The following is a 15,842-nucleotide window of genomic DNA, read 5'->3' as shown; positions in this document are numbered from 1 at the left end:
TAGACTAAACACGGTGACTTTTGGATTCTTTCTGCAGGCGTGATTGTCAAATAGAAACTTATAGAGGGAAGAAGACAAATTCCAGACCCGTTTTCAAGTTGAAAGAAAGCATGGAAGTTCTTCATGGCCACACTTAAATCCTGTTAAAAATGGGTGGAATTAATTTAAGATCACCAAGCATATACCCCAACTCCAACAAGCCTGAGTAAATATATGAGAAGGTATATTACAAAGTTGGCAAATACAGATGTGCTGCTTGTTGTGCTGTGCATGCTTCTGAAAGGTGCTGTCCACCTACTGAAAATCTATTTGAATATTTTCACTTTTTCACAAGATATTTTGTGCTTTAAATGTAAAATGGTAGCTTCAGACATTGACTCTGTAGTAACTAAATATAAATACAAGGATTATAAGGGCAAACATGTTACAATAAACTGTGGGTATGAATCAGCTACTTCACGTTGTACAGGTAAGTGTATCCATTTGTCTTCTAGGAAGAGCAATGTTTTCTGTTCATAGCAGTCCCCTTAGATAAAAGGCCTTTCAAGTTAAACCCCAGAGGAGAAGAGGGTCAATGTGGAGGAAATACACCCATAAGGCTAAACAATGAAAGGAAGCAGAATGTATTGGCTTATTCGACCTCAAAACCATATTATGTATTGAAGTCACTTCCAGCAGGGCTTGCAAATTATGTTATTGTTCCCTGGTTGATGCTTGTTTTTTTTGTAGAGCCTGAGAGAGGATATTAGTCTAAACTCATTTAAACTGGGGAACAGGCCAGCACAGCTCATCACATGCCTTGGTAAAGGGACAAACAGGTGACTGTTTTTGTGTTCCAAGATAGCTTCTTTGATGTACCAATGACTACATATTGGAAAATGCCCTGTTCCTTTTACTGCACCCCCATCTAGTGTCTAACCCCAGAACCCCACACTAGAGCAGCAAACAGACGTCGTTTGTACTTAGTTACTGTCAGTTTGATTTCACCACGGATCATCTTTAAATCAATTTTATGACTACTGCTACTCACAATAAGACTTTCAGAGAATATAAAATATACTGTGTATATATACACACACACGCACAATGCGTTACATAATTGAGTAGTCGCACCCAAAAAGCTTTATTTTCATATCAGTTCTTTTTTTTGGACATGATCATACTGCGAATCAATAGTTTAACTGGCAACTTTAGAAAATATTAACCTTTAAGTTAAATGCACTAAAATATTTCTAAGGGTTCGAGGCTTGCAGATAACATAACAAGATCCTTATGTGTGTAATTTAGTAATGATTATCCACATCATCCAAACAGCACACAATTACTGCAATGTGGCACATCATTTTAAGTGCAAACAACGGTACCTGTCGTGGTGTCAGGCAATCTGTAAGTGGATCTGGACGATAAAATCATTTTTAAATTGGAATTTTGTTCTGAGAACAAAAGGAATCACATGTAGTATCACTCTAAACCATGGGTGTCAAACTGATCCAGCAAAGGGCCGTGTGGCTGCAGGTTTTCATTCCAACCAAGCAAGAACTTTTGTTTTTGATTGGTTGGAAACCGTGCAGCCACACGGCCCTTTACTGGATCGGTTTGACACCCCTGCTCTAAACCATGAATAAACTTAAGTGCACACTTTGACAGTGTACTAAAGTACTACTTTGGGTCATTTTATCTGCGAGATATGAATTTTACCTATAAAGGGAATAACTGTACATTTATGTTTGCTTCACTGGCAAAAGTGGGTCATTATAAATCATACAAGCCTTCAGATTAAAAAAGAAAAGAAAAAGAACAGCGACTGTCTTCTTGTCCCAAGTCATCTACCTTTGGATTCCTTTGTTTTCTCTTCCTGCATGAGGTGATTCAGGCAGACGGAGCCTCTTGAAGTTCCCATGCGTCTCCACATCCTCCCTGACAGAAGCTGTACCCCCGGCCTCCGCCCTTCCTTTGTTCAGATCCCTGATGAAGGTGGGAGCAACGGGACGGGCAGAAATGCATGGACCTCGTGTATCACTTACCCCTGAATCAGGCTTGAGTGCTTCTGGTGAGATGCACTCAGGTCTCTACTCCACAGCAGGGAGAGACTGGAGGTCACCGCTCTGAAGTACAGCAGCCTAGGAGCTATAAACGGCTCATAGGGTAATAAGGACAATGGTTCTCTATGAGTTATCAGTGGAGTTCTCATTGCTGGTCGAACTTGAGGACTGAGGGGTAGAGGACGATGAAGAGGATGAGGAGGAGGAAGAGGAGGAGGTAAAGTTCATCCCTGATAGTTCTGGAGGGTTCATTGCTGTGTTCTGTCCACTCAAGCTTTTCCTGCATACTGGACAAGTGTCATGCTGGAGAGAAAAAGTGAGAAAAGGAAGAATTTTCACTACTGATGCTTCCAAATTTCATAGTTTCAGATAGCAAATAGTGAATATAAGTGTGTGGGGCATTAGATAGCTGATGTTTAATACCTGTTCCAGCCAGGGGACTATGCAATCGTTGTGGAACATGTGATTGCATGGGAGCTGCCTCACATTTTCTCCAACGCTGTAATCTTCTTTACATACTGGACATTCCAGCCCTGAAGCTGAAAGACAGGACGTGTTAAAAATGAAAATAAAAAAAGAGAAGTAAATATGATAACCATGACTATATAACCTGTCAAGTGGGTTTGGATTATAGGTTTACAAATTATTGCAAATGTGTACTGGTCTTGGTCCTCTCAGTTAATATTCAGTCTCCAAGGGGCGTTATCAATGTTGCCACAAATGGATAGACCTACAGCCAATCACAGCAATGAAACGTGACCTACAACTAATCCCATCGACAGTGGTGCTTGCTTCGTGAAAAATAAGGGCGGTCTGGTCACAAATGTTTTCAAAGTAAAGCTAAATAGTAAATTAAAATGTGTTTCTGCAATATTTCATGCGAGAAAATAGCCAATATATCAAGTCAAATTTAGAAAGTCATGATACCCCTCTGAAATAGTCAATTTTTTGTTGTTTTACAGCCTGAAATTATATTACATACAGGAGCATTTTGCCTTACAACATTCAAGTGATTTTTTTTTTCTTCAAAATTTCTGAAAATTAATTTAAAAAAATGAAAAACTATAATAGCAGGGTTGGAAAAGTGATGTGTCCCTTTAGAATAACCATTATAAACATTCTCATGTGCACATAATACAGTATATCAAAGATATCATAAGAAAAAAGAAATCATAAAAAAACTATTCCACTTTGTTAGGAGTTCACTTACCAACATGTTCTTCTGTAACCTGTACTGTAGGAAGAGTTTTAATTTTATCCCTATCAGCAGGCGGAGGTCCCGTGTTCTCAAACTGGTTTAATAACTAAAGACAAAAGATAAAAGACAGAAATTTGATTTAATCAAATGCACATTTGTATGCAAATGACGGCATGTACTTCTAAAACTGTTTTATTCAAAAGATTAAAAACCTACTGTGTGAACAAGAACAGAAAGCACTTTAAAACACGTAAAGGTTTCGGCACAGTACCTGAGTTATAATTGCATCTAGTCCATTAGCACCCCAGGCATAATCCATAGGACTTGAGTGAAGAACACCCCTTTAAGAAAATATTTAAACATTAGAACAGTTAGGATACACCTAGACTCCATTTTGTTGAGAATTTGTTTTCCGGTTCAATATGGCTCTGTTCCAGACACTTACCAGGGACCAACACCGATATTTGGCATCGCAGTGGGTGCAATTATTCCATTCACTAGTTGCTGAATTATTCTACAAAAGAGAGGATAAAGGGATGATGAAGATGTAGTGAGGGAGAAATGAGCAAAAGTGAAAAAAGTGTTACGCTATTAAGGAATGACTTAAGTCCCACTCATCTGTACTCCTCACCCCTCTAAAGTGGGAACTCCCTCGTGCCTCCCTGCTTGTCGCCTTGAACCATGACGACTCCTCGGTTGCCTGGCACCATAGCGTTGCCGGGATGCCGTTTCCCTTTCTCGCCTGTTTTCAGCATCCCTGTTGTCCTCTGTTCCCAGTCCAGCCCCGAAGTCGAAGCGGTCGTCAAAGACACCCAGAGAAAACTGACCGTAGCCCGAAGGGAATGTAAACAAGTGCTGGTCGGCACTCTGGGAGAAAAACAGGAGAAAGAGTTTTGTTGGCTGCCGGGTGAAGGAAAATGCATGCTGGCATAACAAATCACCCTGCTTAATGAGGTACAGCATCATCGGAGCCCACATATTTGAATGTAAGAGGTTATCTGACAGCACTATAATAATTGAAATATAAGGCTAAGACTGTTAGAAGTTAAAACAGCCCAAACGTTCAATATTATATTACCATACAGCGCAAGACTATGCCCTGTTATAAAAGCAGAAGTGTCAACCCTGAGGTGACTTCCATCATGTGCAGTGCTAGATCAGCAAAAAATACCAATGGAAACTATTTCAGGAGATTCTGACACAATGATGCAACAATGTCGTAGGAGAGAAAAAAGGTTGTGTGGTGGGGTGAGAAAAAAGAATGGGTTAGAAACCTCAAATGGTTGCTGGTTCGGGGGGCCGCTGGAGATGGTAGACATTGAGCCATTGTCAGCACTAAAGAGGGGACAAGTAGTTGACAAAGTCATGTCTCGACTCGAAAATTTCCATTTTAACCACCATGCATCAATAGATTCCATCATTCCCAATCATGAGATCAAGTTTTTATATGCCGTATATCTTCCCCTTCTGATTTCACATGAAATGTAGCTGTTGTGATCCCAGTTTGAATTGCAACACCTTGAAAATCATGATAAAAGGGACAGTAATACAACATTAAACTGACCAAGGAAGCACAGAATCATGTATGGAGACAAAGACGGCATCACGTCTGACTTTGTAGCAGAAAGAACAGAGGCAAAGCTCGCGTTTTTTGCCCTTTTAAGCAAATTTTTGCAGGATGCTTTTATACTAAATGTCAGCTATTGTAGGTCTGGACTCAAGGAATTTAACTCCAGTGAATGTCAGTGAGTAACATAACTGTTAGGGATGGTGGCCAAAAGTATAAAGATAAGACACAATTTAAAGAAAACAAAATAATTTCCTTTAAAAAGACTGAGTTATTTTGTTGTCAGTAATAAATGGTGGCGGTCTCCTGATAACGCTACAGAGCTGCTTTAACAAATGTGTGCGGCAACCGCCCTGACAGCCGCCTACCTTCCAGAGTGTTTCCCAAGGATGCAAAGTGTTTTTAAAAGCAGCTCCTGCAACTGGGCGATGACTGCCAGAAGTTCAGCATGGTGAACTCTGGGCAACAGAGAAAAATCTGCGCACGTTAGCGTGGGCGGCAACTGCTTCATACCACTAACTGTGTGATCAAAAGAAGCTTCTCCTCTGCCTCACTGAAATGACAGGAGGCAGCAAGTTACTCTGCGGTGGTGTAAAAGACCCTTAATAGTTACAGCCATAAAAATGCTGCTTTGATTAGGTAAACGGTATTTAATATAGTATACAATTTATACACACCTTCTTTCCTCCAGCAGTTCCTCAATAAACCCTGAATCACATCTTGGACATGTGTACTCCTGTAAATAAACAAAGATAGTAAAGATCTGCACATTAGAGTCTTAGTAACAAATGTAAATATCTATTACAAACAGTTGCATCACTTCTTATTTAAACCAGTGACTTAGAAATGTCTCCTCTTTCTAGTGTGTCAGTGTGTGGCAAGTGTAAACTACAATTGAGATGTCAAACACGACTACTGATGGTACAGCTGGACAATGGGATATGAAGACAGACTGGTATTCCTTCTCATATGACTAAAGGTAGCTCTAATCTCGAAAAGCAATGTTTAGTGTTTGGAGGTCTAACAAAATTGTCACATACGTTGTAGCGAACAAAACACAAAATTTCTTCCAGAAAATATTGCTGATAATCCTTTCCTGGAATAACAATAATCTGAGTAATCTGAGTACCCTATCCTCAGCACCGACGATTAGGAAACTGTTTAAAGCTGCGTCACTATTTGATAAGAGAACTAGGATATGATATGCTAGCCCATTCAGCAAACACCAAGGGCAACTGAGGAGACCATCTGGGTCTCTTTCTTCTCCATTCCGGACATCCACCGATAGATGTGTTGACTTCAGGCAGTGGATACTACAGCAGTGGTTCCAGGTGTGAATGTGTAACTGTGTGAATGCGATCAGTGCGTTCCTGAAAAAGAGAGCATTGCTCTCAGGGTCCTCTACCCGAATAAAATAAAGGTAAATAAATAAATAAAGCCCAACACCACCTGAATGAGCTACAGTTTTCTACCTCCAGACTATCAGACTACTGAACACCTTACAGCAACCTGATGTTCAAAACACACACACACACATGCAGTGTTTCTGTACACCATTTTTACACAGTGCGTGTGAATATACGGATGTTTTAGTCCTTGTGTTGCTTTTAAACCGTGACACAGAGAGAAACAATGTGTGAATCGGCTGTATTTTCCATGTTTTATGTGGCAAAATGTAATTGAACTAAGGTACAGGTTATTATAAACAATAATAAAACAGCAATGGCACAGGTGTGCATGTAACATACGCCATTACCAGCAACCTACAGAAACCTGTGGCTGATCATGTACATTGTGAAGCTCTAGCTCTATGACAGATCATTCTAGCCTGTGACAGGCAGGCATGCCACCTGTGTGTTTTAGTGAATGGCAAAACTAGAAAAGGATACAGTGGCATTGTTGCTGCTGAATCATTCACATAAGCGATTAATAATCTACGTTAGTGCACAATGTCTGACAAGTTTTAACAGAGTTTCACCAATATGGAAATACCTCTAGTCGATAATTAACTTTACGGCTAGACGTCATCCATATTATTTTGTTTGTTTAAAACATTTTATTTCAACTTGGTACTCGTTGCAAATGAGTAAAAAAAAAAAAAACATCACTTAATTTGAGTATATAAAAAATTATACAGAAAGGAATTTAAAATAAATAAATTAAATAATTATAATTTTACAGTTTCACTGGCTTTTTGTTGGACATTTACATGTATGAATGTAAAACTTTGCAAATAATATTGTGGGCTTGTTAAGAAAAAAATATATATATGTAAAAATGTATATAGCATCGTATCTGACGTCATCCGTATTGCAGTTAACCGTTGTTGGTGGTGAATGACGTCAGCCAACGTTAACAGTTTAAGGCTAACAAACCCCGTAAAAACGCACAGAAATGAACAAATGATCCAGCCAACAGTTGTTAAAAACATCTCATGACAAAGTAGCAGTGGTATACTTATCACGCAGTTCGTGTCTGTGTGCTGATGGATCCACTACAGGGATAACAAGATAGCTAACTCTGGGTAAGAAAGATAAACGGGAACAGGCAGCTAACACTGTTAGCATGCTAACTGCTGCCCCCGCTGCTACAACGATTTATACTCAAGTAACAACAACACCACTGTATTTTCTATTTGTACAACTGTCTCTATCTGTTCTTTGTATCCACAGTACTCACGGGAAGCCGAGGGCTAATCTCTGCGGAGCATCTGTGACAGAAGAACCGGCTGGGCCATGGAGGAGCTTCAGCCATCTTTAACCACTAAGCAGGTAGAGTAGATGAAGGACTACGGAGCACCGAGAGGGTCAAACCCCATAACCTCCGAGAAAATACGACGACCCTGTAAATGTGCAACAAAAACAATATTTTTAGGAAAAAGAGATATTGTGTTATTTTGTCACAAGAATGACTTCGATTGTAAAAGAATAAATTAAAAAAAAGGAATATTTTGAACCTAAATATTTTATTTGTAAAATTCTTCATTCAAAAATGCAAATGGTCTAAAATAAAACACAATTACAACCCGTTGAAATATATTTGGACATTATTTTCAAACATTACATGGTCTTAAAAACAGTAAAGCAATGAAAACATTTGGAATTTGTAAAGGCGTACATATTCTTGTCTATTTTGGTGTGTGTGTGTGTGTGTGTGTGTGTGTATGTGTGTGTGTTTGTGTGTGTGTGTGTGTGTGTGTGTGTGTGTGTGTGTGTGTGTGTGTGTGTGTGTGTGTGTGTGTGTGTGTGTGTGTGTGTGTGTGTAAATAATTGTATGGTGAAAACATGATGAAATGAAGAGTTAAAAAAACTACAAAACAATATAAAAATGTATTCAATTACTAAATAAAAATGTGTAGCATTACTGGATTGATTTAACATTAGTTATTATAGAATTACAGATTAGGATTAATGTAAAATTAATTAACTAAATTCAATTAACTAATTATTTTAAAATAGGTGTAAACAAAATTAATTAAAAAAAGAATTCCACCGTGAAGAGTTTAATTATTAATGCTACATTATATATACATTTGACAGATACTAACAAAAATGTGTGTTACAGAATGTTGCCACACGGTGGTGCCTTTGTGTATCAATTGTTGAAAGGTGTTACTGTATTCCACATTGTAGCCGCAGACTGAGGATATAATACAGCCTTGGTAAGTTTCCTATGAAATCTATGAGATTATTAGGCTATATGTTATATTTAAAAAAAACATGGTAAAGTGTCTTTAATTAATACTCACGTACCAATGCAAAGTCCCCCCTAATAAATCTGTATCATGTATCGCCACACTGTGTCTCCACTGAACTCGTGTCTTTTCCCTGCAGGTTCAAAGCCCCCCCACCCCACCCCACCCCCCTGCTCTCCCTGTACACATATAAACCAGAGATGTGTTTTTGCAATATGGCACTGCACAGGATTTATTTTGACACATTTGACTTTTTCCATTGGATTCCAGTCAACCACTTCTTGAGACATACTTGAAGTGTTTAAAAGTAGCATCTGTTTTTGAGCAATGCACCTCGTCAAAGGTGGATTTGTGTGTTGTCCTTGATAATTTGACAGTAGTTGCTGGAACCATTTTATCAAGTGTCAAATCTGAGACATAAAATAGTAAATAAATAGCCCCTCACATGGGAAAGACATTCTCTCATTTTATGTGAACACAGCCAAGTTCTTGTTGGCGGCTATCTGGCGGCCCTGAGATAGCAGTCAAGGCCTCAGAGATCACTCAGTTGCATAAGAACTGGAGGGGGAAATTATTGATTTTATTTCGTTTTCAGGTCTGTTTTTATTTTCAAAGTTGTAAATTAAAAATTCCTCAATATTTTTTTTCACAGGTATCCTCAATGCGATTACCAGCACTGCAGATTGATGGCTATAAACATGTCACACAACTCTGGAGTATCTCTGGTGCTTGGCAACACATGTTGAGAGTGAGTAGGAGTTCCCATCCAACTGCCCATCAGCCAATCACATCTCTCACATCGTGTGGCCTGATTTTGATTTAGTAATGTCAAGTTTTATGCTCTTGAGGAGAGCATAGCCCCATATGCAACCAGTTCCTATTATTATGCAGAAAAACCTTTTCTATCACATATTCTAATGGAATATCAGTGAAAAATTGTGAGTAAAATAAAATTTCAGTAACCGAATGGTTTAATTTCCCTACGTGGCATTCATAACTCAGAGACTGGATGTTTCCCCACAGCAAAGCTCACAATGTAACCTAGTTAGGTCCTAATGTCCTCTCTAGGCCGGCGTTATGTCTGATCTGCCCATGTGGGAGCAGGAAAGATGTGACTGTCCCATGGGCTGAGATTAGAGAGGGTCTGATAGCATTGAGGTTTGCTATGTCTGCCTGGCTGAGGTAAGCTATTGTTTCTGCGCCCAGTGCGTCACCACCATCCCAGTCGAATGCTCATTGTAGCAATGCAGTGTGGGAAGTGAGTGACTTCGGGTCAGAGACGGATCATGTGAGCAGCAGAAAACAGCTCTGCCAGACAGCGTGACCTTCCACATCATGTAGTCTTAGATACTAATCTGGGTTTTGAATATGTTACATTGTTGTACAAGTGAACTGCACTGCTTTTGAGGAAGTATACATACTGCATATTCAAGGTTTTCTTGCTGTGGTGTGGGTTGAGACACATGCCGCAAAACCCTGCAAGGGGTGGAAGTCACTAATTGTATTTCTTCCTGTAATTAAGTAGCTTTTAGACTGCACATGTGCAAATCCACACATACATCCACGTACAGTTTTTTGTTGTTTTCTCAGCCTAGTTTGTACGGTTTCATTTCTATTACACTCAAAGAGGCGATAAAGCGTTGCAGCCAAGGCAGCAGACAGATACGCTGCAAGGGACACTGCTGCTTTTGTCACTCCAGAGTTTTTCCAGACACTCCAGCCGGGATTGCCCCACACAGTTCCTCTGGGCCTCCGAATCCCACTCCCGTATGCACATCAACACACACATAGTCACACACGGCCACACACTCAGCAATAACAGCCGCCTGCTGGAACTTCCTGGGCCTCTTAGTCATGCGTCACTTGTTTTTAGTCCCCAGCCATCGAAGACTTTCTCTCCCTCCAGACCAACTCTGAGGCCATGTGCCACAAGAGCTGTGCATCAGAGAGAGAGACACACACACACACACACACACACACACACACACACACACACACACACACACACACTGTAAGATCTTCGGTGAAACAGCTAAAAGGGTGTAAAGGTCAACATTAGTGATGCACAAAGCGGTCTTTAAGAAAATAAACGTAACATGTCCCCAACATGTATATACACATTTGAATCGCAGCTGGTGTCCCCCAGTGTTTTTCTGCTCTGCTTGTGTTCCAGAACAAAATCCTGTGATACTACATCGGCACATAAATGTTTGGGATTACATCACTGGGCAGCTAACAAAATATAGATGTTGCTAGAGGAACATATGCGTACATAGCAACTGGTTCAAGTGTCTTTGTTGTAGTGGAGTGTTTGTGGTCACATCACTCACTGCAGATGTTCTCTGCAGTCCTATCTCTCCTAATCATGTACAGTGCACTCAGATCAACACACTCTTTTATTGTCTATTTGCATTTACTTGTCACAAGATGATTGTGAAGATTCGTAGTGCTTAACATCTTTTAACCCCACTTGTGGTATCCACAAGCTCGAAAGTGGGGTTCTTTTTGCTTTTTGCTGACATTTTCAGAAAAGGCTAGGGCAGTGATAGATGTGTTTGGTAAGTTAATATATTGTAATCGCAGGCCCATTGAGTTTTGCTCCATACTTTCATTATGTCTGCAGAAACTGTTGATATTGCCAAAGGCCTTATCTTTTCCCTCTTTCATTATGCTTTTTCATTTCCCGCTTTATATTACCCACTCACTAGCTTGCTTATTTGTCAGCCTCATAGACTATTTAGACAGTTACAGTCTATGGACAGCCTCTGTGGTTTCTAGACTTGGTTTGAAATGAGCTGTTTTATCTAAAATCTACCAGCCAATAGATTACCATTGTTGTTTTTGGCTGGTGAGTGAAGAAAACCTAGCACTCTTTCATATTTTACCATGTTTGGCAGGCCATTTCCAACCCTGCTTCTATGGTAATGTTAAGGAGGGTTCTTGGTGTTTTCTCACAACTTAACCACTTGAACGCCATATCGTGTATCTGACGTCCTAACCACATGCCACAGGTTACTGTATATTTAAAGGCAGAATCTGTGATTATAGTTAATTAGCAAATGTTAGCATGCTAATGCGATTAGCTAAGATGGTGAACATTATATTTGCTAAACATTAGCATATAGCTCAAACACTAACACGCAGTGGACTTTTACACTTACTGGTTATAATATATATTTAAATGAATGGCCTAATATGTGTTTAATACTACAGTCTGACAACCAGTGACAAAACAGAATGATGCAATGCAATGTACAGTCAGAGAAAATTACAAGGACAAGACACAAAAGATAGCATGTTGAAAAGACATTGCGTTAGCTGTACATACCAGCCAATCCAACCACAAACCTCCACACGAAACAAGACTAATTCCTGATAGAAATAACTGCGCCATTTACATTTCCACATGAAATTCCCCGGCAGGTGGATGAGTGTGGAATGAGGCCAAAAATGTATGAGAAGATGACTGTGTAGAATATTTTATTTGGCATGCATTCTGTGGATCTGTGTCTGGGTGTGTGTGGGTGAGGATCTGTTTTCACTTCTTCTGTGTGTGTGTGTGTGTGTTTGTGTGTGTGTGTGTGTGTTCTGTCTGTCTGTCTGTGGGTTTCGGGAATGCGTTATTAGAATATTTTGTGTGTATAGAGTACAGACAATGTGTGAGTGTGTGCATGTCTTGTGGCCCCCACAGTCCACACCAAGCAACACTAGAGCTATTAACACAATGCATTGGATGCAGTTACTCCTCTAATCTGACCAGCAGTGTGTTCAGAGGGTGTGCAGCTCTGTAGTCTGGGGGAATAGATACCATATGGTCCTCCTGAGTTCATTTGTGGTACACTACTGTCCTACTTCAACAACAGAGAATCTCTTAACAGATGAGTGAGTTAGCTGCTAGTGGCTATTCAACTAGCTGTCCAACTAAAAGAAGCTGGTGATAAAAAGCGGACAAGGTGAAATTAAATCCATGCCTAGGCAACTTTCCCACTTACAATCTTTGCTGAGTTTGTTTGTTTCTTGATTAACACTTATAAAAGAGTTTGCATGGCATACCGTAACACTTGACAGCAAAGAAGCAGGTGTCTGGGCCAAGGCTTATAAAATATAAGGTATTTGCGTCTTGTTGCTATGTGAGAGCCACTTGAAAACTGATGTGAAATTATGGTCATGGACTGGTAATTTTCCAAGCCTCAAATTGCATGATTTGACTTAATTTGAGTCAAAGTGTAGCTCAATTATCACACTTTATGGACATTTTTTTCAGGTATGCAGCTTTATATGTCAATATGAACTCAAACCAGAGTTAATTCAATGACCTTGTCAGTGCCAAGGCAGGGGAGGCAACAGACTCACACAGAACTTAAATGTTTGTTGAAAACAATAACAAAGTTAATTCATCAAATATAAAAATATACAGTATATTATATAATTTATTTACATTTAACTTGTATTTTTGAAGCCTTACAGTATCTTTTGTGATATTCCCCGTACAGTTTCCTCCTGTGTCCATATGGGCCAGACCACACACAGAGCCAGAGGAGAAGTCGTCCCAGAGGTCAGGACGAGGAAGTGAGACAATTCACCAAGAATAATTGGGGACAATTAGCGTTAGCAACTTCCTTACTTCTGATTTTGTTGTTGGTCATCAGATCCTGAGCAAATCAGTGACAAACACTGCTCATTTGCAGTGAACCTGCCGGAGTTTAAGTTGTTGCTTAAAGGTTGGTAGTATACTTGGTTGCAGAGTTTCTCTGAGCAAATTAAGTGCATAACTTATGGACCTTTTTTAAGAGCAGTGTGCATAGCAAACGTTAAAAAAAAATGAATAGACATTTTAAATTATCCCTTTAATAACAAAGGATGCACATTTTTTTAACATTTCTTAATTATTTTTTTTGTTGTCATCATTTCTCCATAATGCCAGCTTGGCTGATTTATATATGCCTCAATAAAATATAAACATATTTCCAGGTCAGAGATGACGAAAGGTGAAGAGCATTTCCGAGAAATCCATAGCGTCATCTGCAGCAGCATAAACTGTAAGAGTGGAGTATAAGCTGTTGTGTCAGTGTAATGATCGATTGTCAAAAGTAAAATTTCATGCACATGTGGAACATTGAGAGGGCTTGCTTTGTAACAGAGCAAGTCTAAGGAATATTGTCTGAGGCAGATATATTGTGATGGAGTGATGGATCTGATATCTATTGGTTTCAGCTGTGGGACTGTGCTGTTTACAATCGTGGCACGTTCCAGAGAGTGGGTGGTCTCCGAAACGCCCCGCAGTGCCGGGTCTCATCACAACATCATTTGAGATCTACATGTTGGCTGTAAACTTACTGGAAGTAGTACGGCAACTTGGCGGAAATGATACCATGTGGATGTCGTTGAGTAAAAAGCTTGACGTATCAGAGCAGGATGATTACGCACCCCTGAAATGTCAGTGTGGGCGTCACATTATAGCCTGCATGTGTTTGTAAGGGATATAAACACTTGAGCCAGAGGTTGTGATGTAATGTGTGTGACTGATCTCATAACAGGTGAGATGCACCCATAATCACACCCATACACTCAAATATACAGACACACACACACACACACACAAAGCTGTGTTTCTCAGTAGACGTGAAGCAGACCCCTCATTGACCACAAACCATAACATAGAAATGGACTTAAATATGGAGTCAAGTGGGCAGAGAATTCCTGAGGTCTCATGTTAAGTGTAATTAGGATAGCTCTGAAATGGCTCATAGGTTTACTCTGTGGTTATGTCATTACCACCCCATCGTATCCAGCATTAGTCAGTGGGCTGTGTGGTAATGATATACAGGTTGTTCCTGGTGAAGGTATAACACAGTCATAATGACAACAGCAAATGGGATTTGTCTTGTATCCATCAGTATGTCCAGATCATAGAACTAGAATGAGAGTAAGATGGACATTGAACTGTAGAAAATAGTGCTCATCACTGTGCATTAATTACAAAATTAGAGTGAGTTAGACAGTCACTGCTCTGGCCACCGCTCTGGCCATGCTGTTATGTTTATGTGAATGGGAATGTCCGTTCTACTCTCATTCTACGTTCGATGGTCCAGATATGCGTACCAAAAGTGCTGTCTCAACTCATTTTTCAGTATTTTTCCCGGAAGACCACAGACATTTTAACACATGCACCGCAAAGTGTGGCAAATGCTGTATTTTAGTGGGTGTTCACTGCAAATTCCTGTGTGGTTTGCCACTTTTTAAACAATGGCGAGAAACACAGGTTTGGTGAGTTTATTGTGTGGGTCACCGAAGAATTTATAGATGGCTCCTACTCATAGAGGTATGGGGATAATTGGTTTGAATTTAATACTTTCCATGTACATCTTACATAATGAGGCATAGATCAGGCAGTTAAAGTTTAGATCCAGAATAGGTTTCCATGTATCAATCCCAAAGAGGACAAACTGAACTGGCAGGAGAGACATGATTGGACAGTAGTCGTGATATGCATGCCAGATAACTAAATCTGAGCAATATCTTTGTGTGGATCTTGGATCAAGCAATCATTTACTCACAATATGCATAAAACTTTAATGATAAATTTCTGAAAAATACAATTTTGTGTGTTTTTGTGTGGGCACAGAAACAGCCCCTCGGTGGCATTGTTATTTGCCCTGTTCGAACTAACAAAACATCTAATTCCATTCTCAGTGTAATAAAAGGGTACTTGGACAGGAATATAAACATCTCCCTAAAGTCGAACCAGATGCTGCTGCATGGTCCATGGAAGGAGAGAGAAAGACAGAAAAACAAGGGAGGTACTTTATACAGGGAAGTGAGTCAGTACCCAGGCCTCAGCACTCTGAAACATTCATTCCTCAGTTCCCTTCATTCCCCTGACCCACCCACCCACCCACCTAACCCAGAGCAGGGGGATATCCCTGAGGAGACAGGGGCGAAAAGCTGACGGCCTGGATTTGATTCGCACACGAGGCCTTGAGATGCCTGTCGGAGAAGCCACTGCACGCAAAGGAGAGGTCTAACCACTGCACGCATAAACTGAATGCCTGGCTGGCTGCCGGCGCCTGACCCACCACCCTTAACTTCAGCATGAGAGGAAAGTTGTCCAGTTTCCTTTAGGATGAAAGTTTGATCTCATTTGGATGAAACTGGCTATGATTAAGACTGTTAGGAAAATTCCAAATGTTGTAAAAGGCATGTCAGATAGTTGTAAAATACTGTGTGTACGTCATTTCACGTAATAGTACAATGCAGGCGATATGTTAAGGTGAATAGACCTTTGTCATGATAAACATCAAAAAAAAGCACCAGTGTATTTAATAACATCAGTGATTTATG

At 40.0% G+C, this 15,842-nt stretch overlaps 1 protein-coding gene across 1 annotated transcript; it reads right to left on the bottom strand.

Moving 5' to 3' along the window:
• Positions 1-1,594: 1,594 nt before the first annotated feature.
• LOC310945140 (E3 ubiquitin-protein ligase RNF126-like) lies at positions 1,595-7,561 on the bottom strand (the record flags this gene model as incomplete). The annotated part of the gene is made up of 9 exons (XM_083911151.1): positions 1,595-2,345; positions 2,466-2,581; positions 3,253-3,346; positions 3,512-3,581; positions 3,686-3,754; positions 3,872-4,107; positions 4,515-4,575; positions 5,485-5,543; positions 7,487-7,561. The coding sequence occupies 9 exons, from the start codon at positions 7,559-7,561 to the stop codon at positions 2,166-2,168; spliced, it is 960 nt and encodes a 319-aa protein (XP_083767277.1). The 3' UTR covers positions 1,595-2,165.
• Positions 7,562-15,842: the final 8,281 nt, after the last annotated feature.

This window comes from Echiichthys vipera, assembly GCF_963691815.1.
Source record: "Echiichthys vipera genome assembly, chromosome: 3".
Lineage (NCBI taxonomy): Eukaryota > Metazoa > Chordata > Actinopteri > Perciformes > Trachinidae > Echiichthys > Echiichthys vipera.
Note: the sequence above shows the minus strand (reverse complement) of the source record. Positions and strands in the feature narration are given on the sequence as shown.